This window comes from Vicugna pacos, chromosome 18 (assembly GCF_048564905.1).
Source record: "Vicugna pacos chromosome 18, VicPac4, whole genome shotgun sequence".
NCBI lineage: Eukaryota > Metazoa > Chordata > Mammalia > Artiodactyla > Camelidae > Vicugna > Vicugna pacos.
The window spans coordinates 6,174,985-6,197,650 of NC_133004.1; the positions used below are offsets into that span (position 1 = coordinate 6,174,985).

The window sequence follows — 22,666 nt, forward strand, 5'->3', positions numbered from 1 at the left end:
TATCTTGTATTGATATCTCAGATTCCTTTGTCAATCGCAAAACAGCAGAAATACAGACGTCCTTTAATGCCGATGTGACCTGGAGCAGGTTTAGTTTCTGTACCTCAGTGACCTTATCTGCGTGTGGGGAAGATGATAACAGTGCTTCCCTCAGAGGGGCTGGTGAGAGGAGACTGAGAAGCACAAATGGAAGACTTACACGAGATGCTCATGAATGACAAAATTTAGTGCTCTCAGCCTGGTGAGGCCTCAGGGGCAGAGATGTCAGAACAGAGCAGTCCTAGCCGGAGTTCGATCCGCATTGGCAGGTTTTATGATCACTATCACCACTGTGGGTTATCAGGTAGTTTTAAGACTTGGTAATATGAATTCATGAATAATGTTAAAGACTAGACAACTCAGATCCGGTTGACATAGTTCTCAAGATTTCCTGTGAGAAATGGATATTTTTTCCCCATCTTAAATCTGAGTGGATTCTCTAAAAAAATTCTGTAGTCCTCCATCTTTTTCCTTTAATTCTCCTTTTTTTTAAATAAAAGTTTTTAAATGGAGTTACTGGGGACTGAACTGAGGGCCTCATGCGTGCTGAGCACATACTCTCTCAACTGAGGTATACTCTCCCCCATAATTTTTTTAAACTTTACTTTCTTAGTATTCAGAGGTTAGAGGCCTCTAATTCTTTTTGGAGACTTGTCCATAAACCGGTAAATCTAAAATTAATGGACAAAATTTGGTTTATTAAAAAAATCATTAGAACTTTTATCAATCCATTCAAAAGGAAATGCTTATTGAGTTAAAATGTTTCTCCTTTATGGTGATTTCTAATTTTTGGTCTAGCTTAACTTATTAAAAGTAATCCTCATCATCATAATGACCAAGCTTGCTGTGAGTGGACACCTACCAAAGGCTAAACTGTTTTTCTCATGTTTTACTTCAAAGCAGGTGTTTGACGGTAGGTATCAATGTCTCCTTTTTGCAGCTGAGGGATTGAGAGGTGGGCAGCTTGTCCCAAATCAAACGCAGCTGGCGGTGCCTAGCTCGGTGCTGGAACCCAGGCTGCACAGGATGCATTCTCAATTTCTCCTCTGATCAGCCTCCCGTTGAGTGGTTTCCCGAACTCCTGTGAGTCCATAAATGACCGATTTTGGCGATCTCAGCCTGATGAGGCCTTCAAAGGAGAGACACCAGTGAGAATGTGAGACAGAGTGGCATAAATTAAAATTGTACATTTTCACAAATGTTGCATTCTCAGGTAATGACTTAAATAGTTTATGTTTTCTTTATATTAGTGCTATGTAAGCACTAAAAACAAAACATTAAAAATGATTATAGTGCAAAATAGGAGTGGGCTTTGAAAGTCCAATCATTGCTAATGATGTTGCTTGTTTTTCTCTAGTGGTGCTTATTGACAGAATAATTTACAATGACTGAATTTGTTTTATGTATGTAGTCTTAGTATGGAGGAAAAGTTTGTCAGTGCGTATTGAAAGTAAAATCTTTACTCTTTTCTTTCCTGATGATAAATATGTACGTTGTTTCCATGGCTTAAGTATATTTCCTCATTTGTGAAATTTGAGTGATGCCGTTTACCATGTCTGACTGTGAGAGGTAGACGCCTTGTATACAAAGCATCCAAGAGCTGCTTAGTAAAAATGTGCTGTCACAATGACAGATAGTTTAGAAGGATCAACTGTGAATACTAAAGAGGGTGGCTTGTTTCTGATGCATATTCAATATGGATATATATGAATATGGCTTAAAGTAACAAGGATTCAGGGTTTTGTGTGTGTGTGTGCGTGCAGTATGAAGTTTTAATGAAATCTGTATCATTCTATTGAGACAGGGACTAGTTAAATTGACTTAAGCAGACGACCTTGAAGATTATTTACACAGAATGTGTATTGTTACAACTCAGTGTTCATGCTGCCGTGTAACTATACACTCAGACATTTAAATTCGTAGGACTCTGACCAGAAGCATTAAGTTTAGAAAAATCCACATTGATCATTTTCAGGGAATAAGCTTCTCTCTTTTGTGATTAAAGAAAATTTTGATTTATTTTTCTGCACTCTTAATAGGTTTTAAAATATCAAAACATTGATTTGACATGTCAGCTTTTTTAATAGAAAAAAGCTCATGCTGTTTTAATATGTAAATAAATGTTTTTGTATTTCAATACACTTCTATGATTTCCTGGCTCTTTGAGAAGTATTTTGCAAGATACTTAGATTACCTCCTGTTGGAAAAATACAGACATGACTTTTATGAATATAGGCCTAGTACAGGTCTGTTGGTTTTTGCTACAGTGCAAGACATGAGGACTAGGAGAGCAGTATGTGCTACATAAGCTTTTAGTTATCTGATTCTTGTTTCTGATCCACAGGCAATTTTTGTGTTGCACCTTTCCAGGCAACCAGGAAGGCCTTTTAAGCCATAGGTGGCGCTGTTACACCTTCTTACAGTCTTAAATTTCCTGTTTGTAAAGGAAGTCTTAAACAACGTTTTTTTTTTTTTTTTGATTCCTTTGCTTAGTGCTTCAGGGTAGCACAATGTCCATTATGTCTGACTACCTGGAACTATTATTCTGCTTATGTCTTAGTTTTATTCTACCATCTCGCTGTGAACATTTCAGACTTCCTGTGCAAACAGTTGCAACATCGGACTTTTCTTGCAGTGTTAGAAACCAGTGAGCCGGGATTTTATAAAAGAGCTAGAAGCGGCCTCTGGAGCACCTTAAAGCTGAAAAGTGTACTGAGTTCCCTAAGTATTATCCCCACCGCTGTGTGTCAATGGGTGGTAGGAGATTTGGTACATATACAAAGGGGTGTGGTGTTTTGACTTGGGTTTGCGTGCACGCGCTGCCACTGAGCTACGTGATCCTGAGACAGTTCTTTCTGAGTTTTTCCCTCATCTGTGAGATGGGGACACTCATTTCTGCTTTGTAGAATTGTGAGAATTAGAAATTATGTAAAGTGTTTAGCACAGTGTGTATGACAAGAGGGCTCATAATCTTAACTGCTGTTTGGTGTGAAGCCATCATTTGATAGTCTTTGGCAATTACTGAGAAACAGGAAAATAAGAAAAGCTGGTTTTATGATGAAAGATATTTGAGGAGGTTCCATAGTTCCTATACACATAATTTAGCATCAGCAGAGTCAGGACAGTTAGACAGTCGCCCTGAACCAATGTTAAGCCACAGAATTTTTGTTACTTCATATATGTTGGGGCTTAAGGGGACCCAATACTTATACACATGTTGTGTCCAGCAGCCAACTGAGAGATGACAAAGAAGAACAGGCAGGCGATAAATGTCTCCTTTATTACTGATGAAGCCACGTTCTCCATGAAATTCAGGGCTGTGGGAGAGTGAGTGTCATGACACTATGTCCCAGAATTAGAGACTTACGCAGTCCCAGGTAACTCTGGGCCACAGCGAGCATTCCCTTGAGAGATTCTGACCCATAATGCACAGGACTGTCTTGCCATGGAACTGAGCATCCCGGCTGCTTCCTAAGGGTGGCCAACACTGGAGGGGAAGGAAAGCTTTCATATGACCTGCTTGTCTCCCCGGACTCACACCTCAATCTGTTAGTGTGAGGAGGGCTAGCCGTGGGCCAGTGGTCAGGGGTGTGAAGGGAGAAGCAGTCTCCCATGGACCAGAGGAGTGGGGAGGAGGGAATCCCCCCTCAGATTAAACAGGTGGTGGCTTGAAACAGAAGGGTGCTCCTCAAGAGTTTATAAGAGGGGAAATAAGGATTTCCTTTGGGACTCAGAATAGTCATGAAACACAGAAGATGATTAGATGGGAGACTTGTAAATCACTTTCTTATTAAATTGAAATTTGTTGGGCACCAAAAATGTGCTACATTCTTTTCTGAGAGTTTTACAGAAATGAATCCTCCAATTTTCACAACAAGTGAGTAAGAAAGATTTGATTGTTATCCCAGGTTTACAGTGTGGAAATTGAGGCACACAGAGGGTAAGTAATTTGGCCAAGGTAACAGAGCTAGTAAGTGGCAGAGCTGGGATTTAAATCGTGGCTATCTGGTTTCCAGGCTCCCAGGGATGGGCTTTGGGTGTTTACAGGTATCTGCATCCCTGGATCTCTGTACCTCTGCATCAGTTAGACCAGAAAGGACAGGGAAAGTGGAGTTATACAGGTACTCACAGTCGTGTTTCAGCCACTGTCCATGGAGTGTGCCCCGTGATTGGCATTAATTGTTTTCCAGGCAGTAGATCTGTTCTTATAACAGAAATTTAGTCCATTGAGTTAATCTAGAAACCCTTCCTGCTCTGCTTCTGTCCACGCTTGCCATGTGACTGCCTGCCCGAGATTGGGCCGTGGAGGAGACTCTGTACTCATGGTTGAACTCTGATATTTCAATCTGGTTTGTAGTTTCACATCTCCTGTTACATTAATAAATTGAATTTCTGGTTTTCTTGCATCAGTGTGTCATAAGTTTGCTTAATGTGAAACCAGTCCATGGGAGCCGAGGGGTGCTGACGGTATAATTTCTGAGCATGTGGCATTTCTACCCGTGCAGAAATGGCTGGAGGATGTCCACCTTCCTCACTGATTTCTCCCAGCAGCAGGGTCCTCTCCCACCCCCGGATGTGAGGATGGGATCTCTCTGAGTAGGCCATTCAGAGGCCGAGTCCACCAATCAGATGAAGTACCTGGAAGTGGGTTTAATAGAAGAAAAGGGCTTCCAGGTAGTCCGATGGGCTGTTTGAGTCCGTTTGGTGAGAAGATGTCCACTGTCTGTGGTTGAGCTGCTTCTTTGCTGTTTAAAAGTCTGTATTACATGAAGGGATTTTAAAAAGCAGAAAGGTGTGATTTCAGGTGGTACATCCACACCGGTGAGTAGTGCTGGATGACCGCCTGTGTGAGGAATAGACAGAGTCTTACAAACTTCATAAAACAGCTTTTAAAGCTCTTCCATCTGAGTGCACTTCGTATGGGGTCCAGTTCATGACTGGTCGCACTGAGAGGGCACGTAACTGATGATGGCAGAAAGGACACGGAGGCATCAAAAAGGTCCCAGACATGTTTTGTTTTTAGAGGATGGTGCACAGAGTAAAATATTTGAGCTGGTTTTTCATTGAACACTTTTGAGTATTTTCTAGGTCTCCCCAATCCCCCATGGTTCCATGCAGCTGGGTGTCCCCTCAGTGCAGCTCTGTCAGCGCTTGCCCTGGGCTGACGCGGTGTCACGGGGAGCAGGACGGTCAGTGTCCCCGGCTCCTCCGAGCTCCGTCTCCTCATCCGCAGAGCCGGGTTTCTCATCCGTGTCTACTTAGTAGGATTGCTGAGAATCACACGTGATGGTTGTCAGGTGTGATATGTGGTTGTCTCTGTGATTGGCGTATAGTCAATATTTGATAGAAACACATGATTTTTATTATAATTGTGGCTCCTAGATTGCAGTGGTTTTTAGTCTGCATTTATTTTTTTATATAAATTTATTCTTATTTTTAAGTAAGCACTTGTATTTATTTATTTTCATGAAGGTACAGGGGATTGAAGCCAGGAACATGTGCGTGCACAACAGGTGCTCTACAATGGAGTAATACCCACCCTCCTTGTCTGCACTTAAAAATAAATATTTCAATACACAAAATATTTCTTAAACACCATCATGGGTCCTATTTTCTGCATAGACAATTGAATACATATGCCATCTCAATAAGAATAAATGTCATAGGGACATACCTTTCTAAATCTGTTTACGTGTTTTAAAACGATCATAGCTAGTGAAAAACACGAGTCTTGGATCCACTACTTCTTAGGGTCTGCTTTGCCATCATGGGGAATTACATTCTACAGAGAAGGCTAATTGGATCTCATTGATATTTGGATGATTTTGCAATGTTCAAGGCTTTCAAAAGCTGACCGTTTTGTATTTTAAACTAACTACAAAGTTATCTTCTAGAAGTTGTAAGTCCTTAGCTTGTGAAGTGCCCAGTAATTCAGTTTGTATATGTCTGTGTCTCTGTGAAAGTGTATGTGTGTGATTTCAGGAATGTAGCAATAAGTTCCATATAGCCTTCTGAAATCTTTCTCCTCCAGTTCAAGGTGTAGGTATATATTTACACAAATAAATTGATACTCTTTTGTGATTTGGCATATTGGTGGGAATAAGAGGTTCTCATAATTGTTTCAGAAGGGTTGGGGAGCATGAGCTTAGAAAATGGGAGGAGATAGAGGCAGGGAGGTTCTTTAAACTTTGTGCAAGATGAGAAACAGTAGCTTTTCTTTTTTCTTCTAAAGCAAACTGGCACTGAATTGTAACATACTAATACTCAGAATTGCTTTTCTGATCAGAGACAAGTGCCTCAGATTTTTCAAGGCAACATGAATGATGAAATGTGTTTTAGCAGTTATCTTTAAAAGTAGTTTTATTTTTCAAGTATAAGTCTATAGACTGTTCTTTTTTTCCAGCTGTACAAGAATTTCTCATTGATCCAGGTACGTGATCAATGTGTTTAGTTTCTTTGGGTTATTTATTTTTTTTAAGTGCTTGATTCATTCTGGTGTGAATGAATGTTTAAAATTTCTGGATTTTGATCTTTAAAACTTGCTGATTTATCAGAACTGCAAAAAACCTGATGTTTGTTCCTTGTTTGGTGGGGCAACCTATTGATTTATGTTGTCTGTTATAGAGGGAAATTCTTCCTCTAGCCTGTAGATAATTAAGTGAATGGTTTGCAGTGTGCCTTAAAAATTATTTGAATGCATTGCGCATGTTTGTCCAGTGAATTTTGGATTGAGTCATAATAATGACTTTGCTTTGATTCTGTGGCTTTTGTCCTCTCCACAAGAATTTGAATTCTCTGTTGCATTTTGTATTCGTGTTCTTAACAGGGGAAGGAATTTTGCATTTTTTACAGAGGTGGGTTTTCCTATCCCCTCTGAATTCCTTCTGTAATTGATACAGCGAAAATCTGTTATTGCAGTGCTTAATTATTTCATAAAAATTTTTTTGGCTTAATCAGAAACAATGACAAAGAATGATAATAAAAAATACGAAAACCTTCCTTCCTTTGAAGAATAGAAATGAGGTGGTCAGGCTCACGCATGCTTTGTACCTGACACACTTACTCTCATGTCATTGTGTATCATGAGTCGGAGATGGAGTTGCTTCAGGTTTATAGATTTTTGTTTTAACATTTGTGTTGAATTCATTCTCTAGGCATGATGATTCCTGTTGCCTTTGTGGAAAGTGTAGATGAAGGGAAACAAATGCTTTGTTTTGTTTTCAGGAGGCCTGAGATGCTGATGAGAAAAGAGTAGAGGGTGGGCTGAGGAAAATAGTGATAGACCCTCACCTCCAGGCTGAAATTGATGAACAAAGAAATCAATTAAGTGTATTGGTATTTGACTAATAGAAGTCAGACAGCCCAGACTGTCTAGTTATGCCCAAAGGAAAGTACTGAATTCACCTGCAGAATTAGGTGCTTTACCATGTAGAAGCAGCTTAGAGCAATCAGAAAAATCAGTCTTATGATGAGATATAAAAAGAATATAATATCTTTTATTTCTGAAACTTTTCTACATTAAGTTGTGTAGAGCTAAAATTAAGTTTCAAGCACCAGGAGTTAAGAGTTTAGGTGGTTCTGTGGGATCGTTATTCAGGGATGTGTCTAGACCCTGCTGGAGTGGCCGAAGCTGGCAGGAAAAGATCCAGAGCCAGGATTTTTCATCCTAGGATGTCCTCCATAATGGTTCCATGTGGGAGCCCATGATTGAGTTAACAAGTTGTAACACATCCCAGCCGCCTGTCAACTTTAAGAAGAAAAAAATGTGCTTATTAACTGCTTTAAAGCAAACACCTGTGCATCCTCACTCCTGTCTCCTTGCCATAAAAAGCAGAGACAATGCCTTGCTTGCATATTTGAGGTTATAGATAGCACACTGCTTATTGCACAGCAATGACCCAGGCCCTCAGCTATAAACGCCAGGCCTGCGTGGTGTTAGATAGTCTATTATCCCCAAAACAGGGACCAGGCTGGTCTGGTGGTCTGCTTTGTAATGAACATGTCTAAAAAATGTATCTTGTTCCCCTCAGCCCATGACTTCCCTAAAGGTAAACTAAGCCTTAGTACTCATGGTGGAGTCTACAATCTCTGTCTCATCCCTTCTTTCCCCAAGTTCCTGCCTACTATCTCACAACTGTTATTGACTTTTTACTTTGATTATACACAATAAATATGGGAGCATTTGAGAGACTCGTGGATTTGGCTCCCTAATCCCTCTCGCTTTCTTTCCTTTTTCCGCAGTCTTGAGAAATTCATTCCGTGTCGGTAAGACTTCCGCCAGCCAGAACCCACAGTTCCAGGTGAGAAGGATGCAGGCTTTATCCCTCCTACCCGAGGGAGAGAGAGGAGATAATTGAGATATGCTCCCCTGTGGTCCCTTCCTGCCCCAGGGCCACTCCAGTTCACCTGCAGCCTTCTGGCCTCTGCTCACAGGGCCTCTGTCCCAGGATTGACCGCAGCCTTTTATTCCCTTGTCAACATTCCCTGTGCCTTTCAGAGGTTGCTCTCTTCTCTGCAATTCAACCCTGGCAGATGTGATGGTGGTCAGCGTGCTGATGGGCAGTTACTTGGGGACTCCCAGGAGCCATGCTGATTCTCCTGAGTCATTCGGGGTTACAGAACTGTCAAGCACTGCAGGAAGCCCATTCACGTGAGTTCAACACAGCATTACATCACTTTCATTTTATTTTTGAATTTTCAGTGGAGAAATTATTTGTAGCACACTGTTCCAGATTTTAGGCCGCCTGCTTTCCTCACCACCATTTCCTTGTTGGCTCTGGTGCTTGTTTTAAGAACCAGGTTTCTTCTCTGGTCATTTGTAGCAGCTGGGCTTTTCGAATCCTTGATTTGCATTTGAAGCAGAATGCTTCTTCGTGATGTCAAACTGATTTTCCTTGTCATGTCTGAATATTTCTTGTACACTCAGCAACAGTTTCAAGTGAAATGCTCTTGTCCAATTTCGGTTAACTAATATTTGCTGATCTCCTGCTTTCATGCTGAGGGCAGTTTCTTCTTCCTGTAATAAATGTTAGCAATTTGCATTTACTATGGAAGGTACTAATCCGAGGTGCTTTTGTTCTTAACAGTTTTAATACAAATCACCCATTAAAATGTACAGCGGATTTTACTCTATGCCCAGAAATGTGCATCCCAGTCAATCTTAGAATATTTTCTTCCCCCCAACAGGAAACCCAGTATGCATAAGCAGACATTATCAACTTCCCCATCCTCCCCAAGCCCCAGGGAGCCACTCTTCTGTCTCTGTGGATTTGCCTGTGCTGAACATTTCATGCAAATCGAGTCACTTCATGTAAGTGGAACCGTCTATTTTGACTGACTTCTTTCACACTGAGTAACGTTTTCAATGTTTGTCCACGTTGTGGCCTGGGTCAGTACTCTATGCTTTGCTATTGCTGAATAATATTTCACTGTATGGCTGGGCCCCTTTGTTTACCCATTCATCACGTGATAGACATTTGGGTTGTTTCTGTTATTTGGCTCTGAAAATTAATGGCGAAAATTAATGGTGAATATTCCTGTAGGAGTTTTTATGTTAACATTTGTTTTCAGTTCTCTTACTTGTGTGCCCAGGAAGCAGAATTGCTGGATCATTCAGAAGCCAAATGTTCAACTCTCTGAGGACGTGCCAGGATGTTTTCCAAAGTGGTCACGCTGTGTTACATCCTCACCAGCAATGGCTGCGGGCTCCGCTTCCTCTGTGTCCTCATTAGTGCTTGTTAATCTTTTTTTGATTTTAACCTATTGTAGTGAATGTGAAGCGGTTTCTCCTAGTTGTTTTGACTTGATTTCCTTTAGAGCTAATGTTATAGAACACCGTTTCATTGTGCTTATTGGCCATTTGTATATTTTCCTTGAAAAATATCTTTTCAGATTCTTTTTTCATTTTTTAATTGAGTTGCCTTTTTATTGTTGAGCTGTGGAATTTTTTTTTTTTTGATACACAAATTCCTTATCAGATAAATGATTTGAAAAAATTTTCTCCTGAGTGTTGTTTTTTCACTTTCTGGATGGTGTTTTTTGAAGCAAAGTTTTAAAGTTTAATGAACTCCAATTTATCTCTGTTTTCATTTTTCCTTGTGCTTTTGGGGTAATATTTAATATCTGATGTATTTTATTAAAACTTGTATATATAAAATAACTTAATTCTTAGGACCGTTCTAGGAGATGGGTGCGGTTGTTGTCCCCAGTCTATGCATCGGAGACTGAGGTGCAGAGAATTTGACTGACATATTAGTGTCAAAGCTACCCAGTGCTGTGGGAATTCAGACCCTCATGTTTTTCCCTAGCATCTGAGCTCAACACCACCATGCTCCAATCTTTCCAGGAAACGTTAATGAAAAAATCTTTACTTTTTTGATTTCTTGTTAGATTTTTTTCTTATTGGGGACCTCAAATTCTCATTTTCTTTTCGGATATCAGTGTCGATTTATTTTAGGTCTCATGTAGGGAGAAGCATTGCTATCAGTTAACTTCTTTATTACTCACTCTCCAGTGATGATTGTTGCTAGTTGATCTAATCAAGTCATGCTTAAGTCTTTCCTGCTCATGACACTAACAGCAGAGTCATGACTTATAGAATGCTCAAAGAAGAAAGTACTTGATTGATTTTATTTTGCCAACCAATCAAACCAATCAAATAAAACCCTGGTGTTGACACAGACTATAAGCCCTCCAAAATAGGGTCACTGTCTTCATTGTGTTTCATTTGTTGGGTCACAGTGTCTGGATAGTGCCTTGCTGTCCAGCAGTTTTGTGAGGATACGGTGCTCGTGAATCATTGTAAGGACAGAAATTTGACAACAGACTGTGTTGTTCATTTCACGACGGAAAAGGTAATATAGAATTACTGTTCAGATCTGTTTTAAAATTAAGCTTTGAATTTTGAGAATAGTTCAAGAAGCCATACAAAGCTCTTTTTCACTAATTTTAGATCTATCTTAGACACATTATGTTTACATAGCAGAGTAACTTATCAAGTAGATTTGACAAAGGAGTGTTATATTGATTATTTGTTTTAGTTGAAATATTCTACCAGGGATAAAGTCATAAGTGCCCATAAATGAACAAATATATTTGTATTTAAATGCAACATGGGAGCATACTACATATGTTTCTATATAATATATATGACTGTGTGTTTTAATCTTTCTGTCAGTGTTTTAATAGTTTTTCAGCAATTTTGTAACTTTAGAATTCTTCTAAAAAAATCACCCCCAATTCTAGTGCAGTTTGTACTGTGTATCCTGTCTTATGCATGGGATTCCACTGTCCCCTCAGTGAGGAATTTCCTCTCCTATTGTGTTAGGAGCAGAGTTAAAGGAACTGTGATTTCTAGGCCTTTGCTCTCCATGCGTTTGCAGTTGGCTCTCAGTCACGATTTTCCCTTTCCAGAGTTTTCATTGTTAAATTAGAATTTCTGAAAATAACTATTAATATGTTGCATTGGTCTCCCTAGAAACTTGACGTCTTTGTGCTTTTCAGTTTTCAATTTATGAAAAATGCAAATGCACTCTTGTTTTTAAGTTGTCCTTTTTCAATAGATATTTATCTCTTAATTGATAGAATAATTTTTCCCAATGAATGAATTGGTATGCATGTTTTAAAGGATAACTTACTTTTTATTTTTCTTATTGTAACAGTAATATTCATTGTAGAGAATTTAGTAAATAAGGATTAACACAGTAATAACTTCACAATGGCCTCTAATCTCACCTGGAGATACAGTTGTAAGGTTTGAAATTGAGAATTATAAGTCCTCTCAAATTTTTCTTTTTCAAGTACGTATAGGTTACTGAGATCCTCGAATTCCCATATGAATTGTAGCAGCAGATAGTCAGTTTCTGCAGAGGAGCCCGCTGGGATTGTGATCGAGACCACGTTGAATATACGGATCGCTCTGTGGAGCACTGCCATTCCAAGAGCACTTTCTTTTGATAGGGGAATGTGTGTGGAGTGTCTGTCCTGGTATTTAGGTCTTCTTTAACTTTTTTTTTCAACAATGCTTTGAGTTTACAGAGTATTATTTTACTTTAATTATCTTTGCCTTTATATTGAGGACAAGTGTGCAAGGTACTGGGATCAGAAGTGTATTTGAGCCCCGCAACTTGCTGCCACCATGGACGCTGCGCTCTTGCTTCACCCGCTGTACAATCTTGCACAGAATACGACCTCAGTAACTCTCTCTTGAATGAATGATTATATGATTGTTGGATGATGCTTGAGAGTCCTTGTGATGATTTTTTTCCCCAGCCTTTCCCCAGTTCTTAACTATGCCCTTTCTCTTCCTAAACTCCAGCCTGGGTTTCAGCCTGCCTGTGGCATTGATTTTCCTTGTCTGTGGACTCTTCCTTTCACTGGTTCCCGATAATGTTACATGTGGGCTGTGGAAAATTGCTAGATGTCAAGAAAGAGCTAATCCATTGTAGGCCAGTATTTTTAGAGTTTGTTATTGTTTTATTGATTGAAATTAAATGAGGCTGCCCCCTGAGCCCTCCCGTGAGCACTTTTGACCTTCCTACAGCTGATACTGCTCTAGTTGCTGCATGTGCCCTTTCCCCAGCCTTGATTTTGTAATTGAATAAGTCACCATCACTGGAGCCCTCTCTTTAAAAGATAAAGAGAACATTTGCTCCTTTTCCCTGTTTGGGGACTTCAATGAGATGAGATCCCAGATAAAGAATGGAGCCCCACCTCTTTCTGACCCCCGCTGTTTCCGTTCCTTTCTTCAGGGGAAAAGAGTACAATTCAACAGTATAAAGATTGATTGTGAGCTAATGAGACAGACAAGACAACCGATCATTTATTAAATAACCTTTCATGATAGAAACAAATGTATTATACACACAAACAGCACACAAAGCACTGTAGTACCATGGTTACAATCGTGGGTCCGAGTTCGTGTCCTGCTCTGGAGAGACCAGTCCTGTGAGATGGAGAACTGGTAAGTCGGCTTAGCCTCTCCAGAACTGGTTTTCTGTCCTGCAGAGACGGGGCTCGCTAGGCGTCCCCCCCGTAGAGGTGCTGTGGGGTGTAAATGACGCACGTGGGCAGCCTGAGCACAGCTGCTCATTCCTCGTAAGTGCAGGGTAGCATAGCTTTTGCGGTGATGGCTTTATGACCGCCCCATGTAGACTGTCAGTGCTCTGAAGGGATGCCTTGTGGTTTGGAGATGGGATTCTCACTTCTGTAAATACCCAAGTATAGTGTTATTGGGTCCTGCTGATTTCAGTCTATTCTTTAGAAAGTACATATTGTAGATATATTTTTCAAGCATGCGTGCTTTTTTTCTTTTACTATTTAAAGTTCTACCCTCTCATCTCTTGGTGTTACTTTTCATGGAATCCAGGAAACAGTCCTAAGCTACCTGCCTCTTCACACTTTTCCGTGGTGGTTTCCTTCCCTGATTAGAAGAGGGTTTTGCATAGGAAATTTTATTTGCTCCCCTTTTCTTGGAGTCTCTCTCTCTGTCTGCCCATCTCTCACCTCTCAATCTGTCCATTTCTCAACCCACTGCTTCTTCTGACATGTTCCAAAACGCATTTCAGGTAGCTTACAGAAGAACAGATACCAAATAAACAGGTGAGAAAATGGGGCCCAGTTCAGACAGTGAGGCTAGGAGGCGAGCCTGTGTGAGGGTTGCAGGCGTGAGACACATGCCTCTGCCATGTGACTTATAAGATCGACAGCAGCAGTGTGCTTCAAGCTCCCAGCAGACACAGGGAAGCAGGATTTGAGGGAGATGCTTACTGGCTGTGAAATAAATAAGTGACTTAGGAGAAGCCCAGCCTTTCCAGCTACTAAGGCTTAGGAGAATATTTTGAGTGTCTTCCAAAATCAGAGTATGGCATCTTTTCTTTTTTCAGAGTTCTATGTATAGTTGGTTACATTCTATACCTGGAAATTTCTCCAAAACTGCTTCCCACGTGAGTCCCATGGCTCGGGGATTGGGTGGTTCTGCTCATTGATGGGGGTTGGCCAGAAACAGAAAATGAGAGCCTCAAAGGGGCCTGGGATTTGTCAGTTATGTTTTGTCAGTGCTGTAGGGTTCAAGAAATGCTTTCACCGTTTCTCTCCATCTGAGGCGGCAGCGTAATCTCTTACCAGCATCAGGAGCTCAGGGCCATGGGATGGTGGGGGCTGACTGCACTGCCGTCAAGACAGCTGAGCTAGTCACTGCAGGTGTGGTTCTTTTACATACTGCATTTCATGTTCTTTACTAGAATGTTTCAACAGGGAGTTAATTAACTGAGTTAATTAACATTTAATAAATATGATCTTTGTTGAAAAGACAGTTATAGGCAGAATATAAGCTGTGAAGTCTTTAAAAACGGTTTCATTACTGAAATTTCATTTGGGGAGATACACGGTTTATCTTATATATGGCTCTCTTTTAAAGTAACAAAGAAACAAGACAGAAAAGGCAGAGGATGATTTCTGTTCTTCCTCTCGGCTTGCAGGTGCCCTCACCCCCAGTAGCATCAATCAAGACACCAGCACTGACACTGGCCGTGCTCAGAACTGCCTCAGCCCTGAAGACACTGCTGACAAATGGAAGGGGGCCACGCCCTGTTACAGCAGGTGCTCTCACTTTGTGGGTCCTTATGTAACTTCGTGGTGTTAATCAGGATCGCCCGTCCTACATTGTGTGATGCTGCTGCTTTGTCTCCTAGTTACTTGTTTCTCTAAGTATTCTTGTATTATTCTCCAATGCATAGTACTACACACCTAAAAATGCTTTTTTTCAGATGAAAAAGAATGTGCATTTAAAATAATAACTCTGAAAAAGAGGGCAAAAAAGGCTATCCTTGTCCCGCTATTCAAAGATAATAATTAACACGTTAACGTATATTTTCTTCAGTGTGGATCACCTCTGTCATAAAAAACCAGAGAGCACTCTGTGACTGTTTACTGTGTGGACACCTCCATTTTCCACTCGGCTTTTTATATGTTTTTCTACAATATTCTATCTCCTCTGGCATGATTTTTGATGACCAGTATAGCATTCTGTCTTGTGGAGGCATTGTCCATTTTACTTCGGACTTAAATAAACTTTTAAATTCCAAGTATACTTAACTGAAATACTGAAAAGAGAACTGTGGTGGTAGAGGAAGGCCCTACCTCCCTTCCCCTTATTTCCGAAGAGTAAAAACTGTTGAAAATTTGATATATATGTTTCATGACCTTTATGCCTATGACATACATATATACACACATATGAGAATTCCATGTATACGTGTGTGTATATATGCTTTATTTAAAAATGAGACCATACTATATGTTTTTCTGCAGCTTGCTTTAATCACTCAGGTGTATATCATAGACGTCCTCCCACTCCAGACTCACACGGTCCTTTCAGATAGAGTGGAGGGGTCTCCTGATTTGCGGGTGTGGTCTCTTTCCCACGCACACCTTTGGTGAGAGAATGCTGTGGACAAGGCCCTGGACCACGGCGAAACGCCGGCTCCCTCATTGCTCGCAGCTCGTCGTGATTTAACGCATCATTGTCTTGATGGTGGACAGTTAAGTTTTCTCCATTTTCCACTGTCAGAAAGGATATTTGACTGGCATCCTTCTTGTACAGACATTCCTGTGATCTTTTATGAGTATTCCTTTAGTTAAGGCTTCTGGAAATTTAGTCCCTGGATGTGACATTTACATTCATCACAGACTCCATTCAAGTAACTCTAGAAATTCCTTCCATAGGGGAATGAAAAGATGCACAATTACTTATGTAACCAATTCTCTATTGCTGGATATGATTTCACTTCAGTTTTTCTTCCCACCATTGTAAACAGTGCTGTGTAAATGCCCTGATGGGTACATCTTTTTGGACTAAATTTGTTTTTTCCTAGAGGAAACGATTCGTAGAAGTGGTGTTGAGTCAGTGTGTACGTACGTTTTTCAGAGTTTACATATCCATTGACACGTCGTCCTCTGAAAATGTCGCTCATGGTTTCTTCTCCCACAGATGGACACTAGATAGAATATCTTTTAAAAATATTTGCCAACATGATGAGCAAAAGTGCTTTTTCATTGTTTTAGTTTGCATTTGATGACCAGTGAGGTATTGAGCATTTTTCACTCATTAGCCATTTGACTTTTTTAAAATGAATGATTCCTTTTATCCTTTGCACACATTTAAGTGGGGGAGCTTCTTGTTGCTTTGTGACAGCTCTTTGTATGTTATGAACATTAACTTCTTGTCTTCAACAACATGTATCACAGAGCTTTTTCTTGTCATTTCTTGCCTTTCATTTTGTTTAGGAGGATTTTAATTTTGGTAGTGTCTCAAAATATTCTTATGATAATAAATGTATTCCTTATGTGTTTTATCTTTGAAATTATTCTTAAAAATAATTTCTTATACTGGAATAAATCTCCTCTGTAGGATTTTTTTTTAATCTCTAAGATGGAGATGATAATAGTACTTGTTAATGTAAGGGTAAGTTGAGTTAATAAGAACAAAGTGTTGTATTTGCTGTTATTAGTACTTTTTATATTTACATCACTGTCTGTAAATTATCTTGTGGTCCTTATGAGAGGAATAGTATTTATTCTTTCTAGGTGATTGTCTGATTGTCTCAGGACAATTACTGAAGTCATACTTTTCTCTTTGATTTGAAATCCCACCTTTACAAAATACTTATGTACACTAGAGTCTCTTTTTGAGCTCATGGTTCCCTTCTGTCAATCTGCCTTTCTTACTCCAGCACCATAACTTACATATTGTAAAAATTTATTTAATAATTGGCAGTCTGAATTTTTTTTCATTCTTTTCTTCCATCCCAAATTTTCTTGTCTAGTATTATGATTTTATTATTCCTGAAGAATTCCAAAATATTTTGTTCAAGTTAAAAAAAAATCAGATTGGAGTTGTCATGGGAGTTTTCAGTAAGTTTTGAATTATTCTGATGGGAACTTACATCTTTACAAAACTGCTTTCCTCCATGCAATTTGTTGATGTCTCTACATTCTCACCTCTTACTTTACCCCTCAGTACAGCCCTGAAGTTTCTCCATTTAGAACATGGGCATTATTTTTTAACTTATTCCAGATTATTGTTTATGTTTTTGTCAATTTTGTAAGTGAAAATTTTTTGCTATTATATTTTTAAACGCTTAAAACTGAAATTTAGAAAGGAAGATTCGGTTTGTAAATACTCACTTTGTAATTTGTCATTTAAAATTGTAAGTATTAAGTAGTTGTTCCAGAATCCTTTCTTTTTTGTTTTTAAAAATTTGTGTCGAAGATTCTCAAAATGTTCATAGCTAAGTAGTATAGGTGGGGAGACAGATGGAGAGAGGTAGTGTGGCTCATGTACAAACTGTGAGCAGTTTCATGGCTGCCTTTAGGCTGGAGAAACCACAGAAGAGCCCAGGTTAGACAAGGAATGGCTTTGTATGCACTTGAAAGCCAGCTTTCCTGCCTGTATGGTGAAGCCTGGTGGGCGTGGCAGGTAGATGATCAAGGTCTGATCAAGGTCATTTGCTGCACAGAGCGCTGTGTCTGTGAGAAATGGTGACCATTGCCATGGCAAATGCTTGGTGCCAGGAACAATGCAGGGGAGCTGGGGAGCCTGTGTTAAGGATTTTCCAGTCCTGGGAGTGGGAAGATCAGACTCTGCATTCAGATCTGAGTTTGAATTAATCCTCTTTAGTTTACTGGACCTCTGACTTTTGTCAAGTTATGCATCCTGTTTGAACTCCTGCTTTGTTGTCTCTCAAAACAGAAGAATTACAGCCTGCTGCTAGAGTGTTTGATCAGGGTAAATGATTTGTGTCTATAAGATGCCACGTACAGTCACAAGCTCAGTGAGCAATGAGCTGTCCCCTCTTCTCCTGCAACTCAGTGCTCGATAAGTCATCAGCAGAAAGCGAGTCCCTAATTTGTATGTGGTGCAAGGAAGAACAAAACTAACGTCTTGCCTTTCCCTGGCAGTATTCTTACTTCTTTGCTTCATGTACCTCTTTCCTCCTTCACTCTCCCCTTTCACCTCCTCCACCAAGAGCCCGAGACTCTCTCAGAACACTAGATTCAAATTATTTAAATGTTGGCTCATTCCCATGAAATGACAGTGACTTAAAAAAACTGTACACATCCCAGAATTCATTGTATTTGATTTACACACACACACACGTGCACACACACACACACACACATCAGGCTACCTCCCATTTACTGAGGGAGAAGGGCCACTTTTTCTGAGTTTTCATTTACTCAGCGTGAGAGCAGTCTCTTAAGCAGAATTTCACCTGGCTTCGTGCATGGTTTTTTAAATTGGATTTCTGCTTTTTGTCCATAAAAATATTCTCCTATTAGAAGACAGGAAGTGGAGACATAGATATTCTGCTGAGATATTGGTGTTATCATATTTGAGTTTTAATGGACATAAGGTGGCATAGAGTCATACATTATTATGGATGGGAATCCATGATGATGTAACTTGGACAAGAATCTGGGTCTCCTGCCATCGTGTCCATGCGGGTGAAGAGGCAACTGGGTGGGGGATGGCAGGGAACCTTCTTGCTTGAGTTCCAGGTTCTTGTTAGTTTTCATTGCTCAGCTGCCTTTAGTTTATGTCCATGAGGCCTCTCATGGGAAGGTCACTATGTCCTGAGAGACTGAGTTACTAATCAGCAGAAAGCTCTGGACCCACTCATATTTTCCAGAGTTTTTCTGCTGACCTGCTGACACTTTATATAAATGAGACCTAACAAACTACTGGATATAAAATCCTTATTGTTATCATTTGCCCTCGAGTTCCATAGGAATGGGGTGCTGTCTCAGGCTGTCTAAGGCTAGATCTGAACAAAGATAGGGTGATAGGCTCTGCTGCTGGACCCTCCCCAGTCGAATGGGATTTCCAACTTAGTTTTTAGAATCAGGCAGATGAGTTAAAATCTTGTCTTTACCAGTTATTAGCTTTGTGACCTTGGGGAAATAACTACTTTTTTGGTTCCAATTTTCTTTATCTGTAAATAAGTTCAGTATTTATTTTAGGGTTTTTGTTTTAGAATTGAATGTGCTAATTCCCTAATTTATTCCTCAAATACTGATCACATGGTTCTATGCTGGTGCCTTAGTAGTTGATTGCTAAGGGACTCAACAGTGAGAATGGGGATGGGGCCCCCTGGATCATACAGCTTATATTCCAGGATATGCTTGTAAAAGACAAGATTGCAGTGGGTTTTTAGTAAATGTCCATTCCTTTCCTAATCCCCATTGATTGTGTATATATCTTTATACTAATATATGAACAATATTTTGCAGTTTAAATCTCTTTGTAGTATTTAAAGAATGTAGCTATAACAAAAATACGTGAAATAAAATGACTTGACTTTTATTTTCCTTTCAATAAGCAAAACAAAATAAAATAGAAAAGAAAAGAAAAAGTATTGAAGGAGTAGAAATAATTTTATTTCCGTGGAATCAACTCCCTATGTTAGGTTTTTCCATTGTGTTGTTCAACATCATATAAAATTGACAGGTTGTGACTTCAGTGTTGATAGCTAGGTGAGTATAGTTTCTTTTTGTGGTTGTCTTTGATGAATTATTTGCACTAGATCATAAATGATGTGCATGTTACATATTGGAAACGAGGAAACATTGGAGACATACTACCTCCAATGCAGTCATTTTGTTACCGAGTCCAAACTCGTTCTGCTCGCCGCATGACAGGCCAATAAACCGGGAGATGAGGTGTTGGAGCAAGGAATAGTGACTTCACTTGCAATGCTGGCAGACCCAGAAGACGGCAGACTGATGTCCTGGAGAACTATCTTCCCCAAGTAAGAATTCAGTCTCCTTTTATACTAAAAAGGGGGGGGGGGTTGTGGTTGGTTGTTGCATACTTCTTGCTTTATGAATTGTTTGTCCTTTGAATCCGCTGTTCTTGCAGCTGTCCATGTGGATCAAATCATGGTACCCCTGTAAAACCTCCAAAAAAACAAAGGCTATTCTCTATTATGCAACTTGCCATCTCTACAGAAGTGCAGATGAGCTAACATTTTTAAAGATCAGGGCCAGGAGAATAGGCTTTCCTGCAGATTTCAGGCTAAAGGCAACTTTCTTTTTCAAATGGTGCAGAGCTACCAAGTCTGAGCCTAGGAAACAGGGCACAGGTTTAAACTCAAAGGAACAGATTTAACATAGGGTAAAAACTGTTACAATTTATTACAATTCCGTTTCCAGCTTCATAGATAATATTAGTAAGAAATATGAGCAATTTTGTATTTTTGCTTCTTAATAACCGATAAGTGTACCAACTATATTTTGTGAGCAGGGATGCTGTGCAGGCATTGGGGTGACAGCAAACTCTTGTAGGGGGTGGCCGACCCTGCAACATCTCTGATGCCCCGTGAGTGTTGGTGAGGGTCCCCGTAGCCAGGGGCTCTCTTCAGGAACCAGCATATGGGCATTGACCTCTGGAGACCTCTTTTTCGGCTGCAGGAATTTTTTCAGATATTGAGATTGAAAAATCACTCCAGCTGGGAATAATTAGGGAAAAAAAAAGAAAAGGAAAAGGGTTTGGAGTAGAGTAGAAGAGTAGGACTTAAGATCACGGAGCCTGAGTGCTTGGCAGCGGGGCCTCGGGAGAGAGGGGAGCAGAGGTGGGGAGGGGCCTGGCTCCGGAACCAGCTCCTGTAATTGTCCCTGCACGCAAGCCACATAGCTTTAAATTGGCCTGGGCCACCTCTCTGGGCTGGATATCACCCTGGGCAGAACCGTGGTATCTGTAAAGTAAAATGACTTCACAACTATTGCACAGAGCTGCAGGTGTAAGAGAGCCTAAGCCTGTCTCAGAGTGCAGGGGACAAGCGGAAAGGAATGGCAAAATTTCCACTGACAATTGAAATTTTGTTAAATAGCCTGCTACAGTTGTTTGCATCACTTGAATGAATGCAGGCATATTTCTGTGGGCATTTATAGGTTCACTGAACCCCACCAGCCCCTCTTGCCCCCATCGGAGATGGGCTTTCTCAAGCACAGTGCCCCTCCTGCTTGGGTGGAAAACGCTGCTGGTCCTTGCCTGGGGCCGGGCTGCTGCAGGGCACTGAATCCCCGAGGCACGGCCTGTGAGACACGACAGGAACATCTCTGCTCTTGACTGGGTGCCTCCGTTTCCCCTGCAGTGTAAAAATGCCGGTGACTGAGTTAGAAGCATGCTTCCAAGCTGTCCATGTCCTTGGCATCCAGAAGCGGAGCCTGGAAGCTTTCGAATTCATCCAGAATGCGGTTTACATTCACCTTCAGCAGGTGAGTGTATGTCCTTACACAAGTGGAGGAATTACTGCAGTTTTCCTGGAACTTTCTCACTACAAGTCCATTTGATTTTTCTGTGCTAGGATTCAGTATGGCCTGCTAAAAACTCTGGAGTGAGATCTTGAAACCCTGATGAAGAGCATTATTTATTTCATTTCTCTATATGATACTCTTTTACTTTTAAAATTCAGAATTTTTGGTTGTTTCAAAAATTTTTTGGGGGGGTTGGAGAATCATGTTTACTCTTACCATCTTTGCAACCTGTTGCTTTGTGCCTCTCACCTGTCTTCTGTCACTTGTGAGGCGGTTCCATTTGTGACCCTGTCCGGGTTGTTCATGTTATAAAACATAAAGCCTGTAAAAGTACAGTCCCTTTTCCTCCGAAGACATTCCACAAATACTCCTTTAACCTGGGTGTGGTTTTAAGAAGACAGAATCTTTAGAACATGTCCTTGCAGGTTGCTAGTGCAAAATCCCAAAATCAATAGTCTAGCTCAACATCTAAAATCTTTCTAATTTACCTTGGAATTGTATGGATAAGTGAAGCAGTTTGCTAAGAACTCAGACCAGGTTTAGAATACAGGCTGGTGTAGCTCAGCAGGTCCTCCCAAGCTGATGCTCTGCCAGAGGGCGGGGCCGAGGGGAGAGGGCGGGTCCTGCCCTCCCTGAGGTGACAATTTCATGGCAAAGACTTTCACCTGGTGAAGAACTTGGAGTTTCTTCTAAGAAGAGTGGGTCTTAAAAGAGTCCAAAAAGCGCGGGAGTGGCACAGTCCCATTTGTCTCAAGTAGGGGAGAGCGGCTGTGGGGCCACTTAGGAGACTCATGAGTCCAGGTGGGCAGTGTTGGTGGCTTCCACTTGAGCGGTGGGACGGTCAGTGTTTAAAAGCGAACATATTGAAGGCATGTTTAGATGGTAAAAAGGAAAGGATGAAGGCTGGCTGTGAATGCAGGATGGAGTAAGGCCCAGGTTTCTGGGTGGATTAATGAGGTAAATGATGGTCCTTCTGTGCTCTGAGGAGGGAAAGCTGCAGAGGGAGTTCTGCGGAAAACTGATGAGTTCAGCTGTGGGTAAAGTGAAAGGTTGTTAGATGTGTGGTCTGGGAGCTCAGGTGAGAGCCAGTAGTGAGTAGGGGGAGGTGAGAGGGACTTTCAAATAATTTTGTATTGTGAACATACAAATAAGTATGAGTAATGACACATTTAACACCTCTATATTCTGGATTTAAAGCCCAGTAACATTTTGCTATACTGACTGCAGAGGTTCTTAATATTTTTTAATAGAAATAAGTAGAAACAAAATAGTGGAGTTAGTGAGCATCTTAGAGTAGATGTGTGTCCTTGTA

The 22,666-nt window shown here is 40.5% G+C and overlaps 1 protein-coding gene across 15 annotated transcripts in view; it reads left to right on the forward strand.

Annotated features, from left to right (window-relative positions):
• Positions 1-21,219, forward strand: part of LOC140686883 (uncharacterized) — a 37,491-nt gene extending 16,272 nt beyond the window's left edge. For 5 of the 15 annotated variants that reach the window (XR_012060870.1, XR_012060869.1, XR_012060867.1 and 2 more), the window contains 4 exons: positions 8,281-8,339; positions 8,537-8,689; positions 9,226-9,349; positions 9,610-9,872. Coding sequence is in view for 1 of the 15 variants with exons in the window: in XM_072942048.1 (XP_072798149.1) it covers positions 6,443-6,469; positions 8,281-8,339; positions 9,226-9,243 (104 nt within the window). In the remaining 14 variants the exon portion in view is untranslated. Of the gene's footprint in view, positions 1-6,442; positions 6,470-8,280; positions 8,340-8,536; positions 8,690-9,225; positions 9,350-9,609; positions 9,877-13,922; positions 13,983-14,140; positions 14,239-14,516; positions 14,638-19,737; positions 19,848-21,191 lie in introns of those variants that run through there. The other 10 variants (XR_012060875.1, XR_012060871.1, XR_012060876.1 and 7 more) reach the window with 6 other exon arrangements.
• The last annotated feature ends 1,447 nt before the right edge of the window (positions 21,220-22,666 follow it).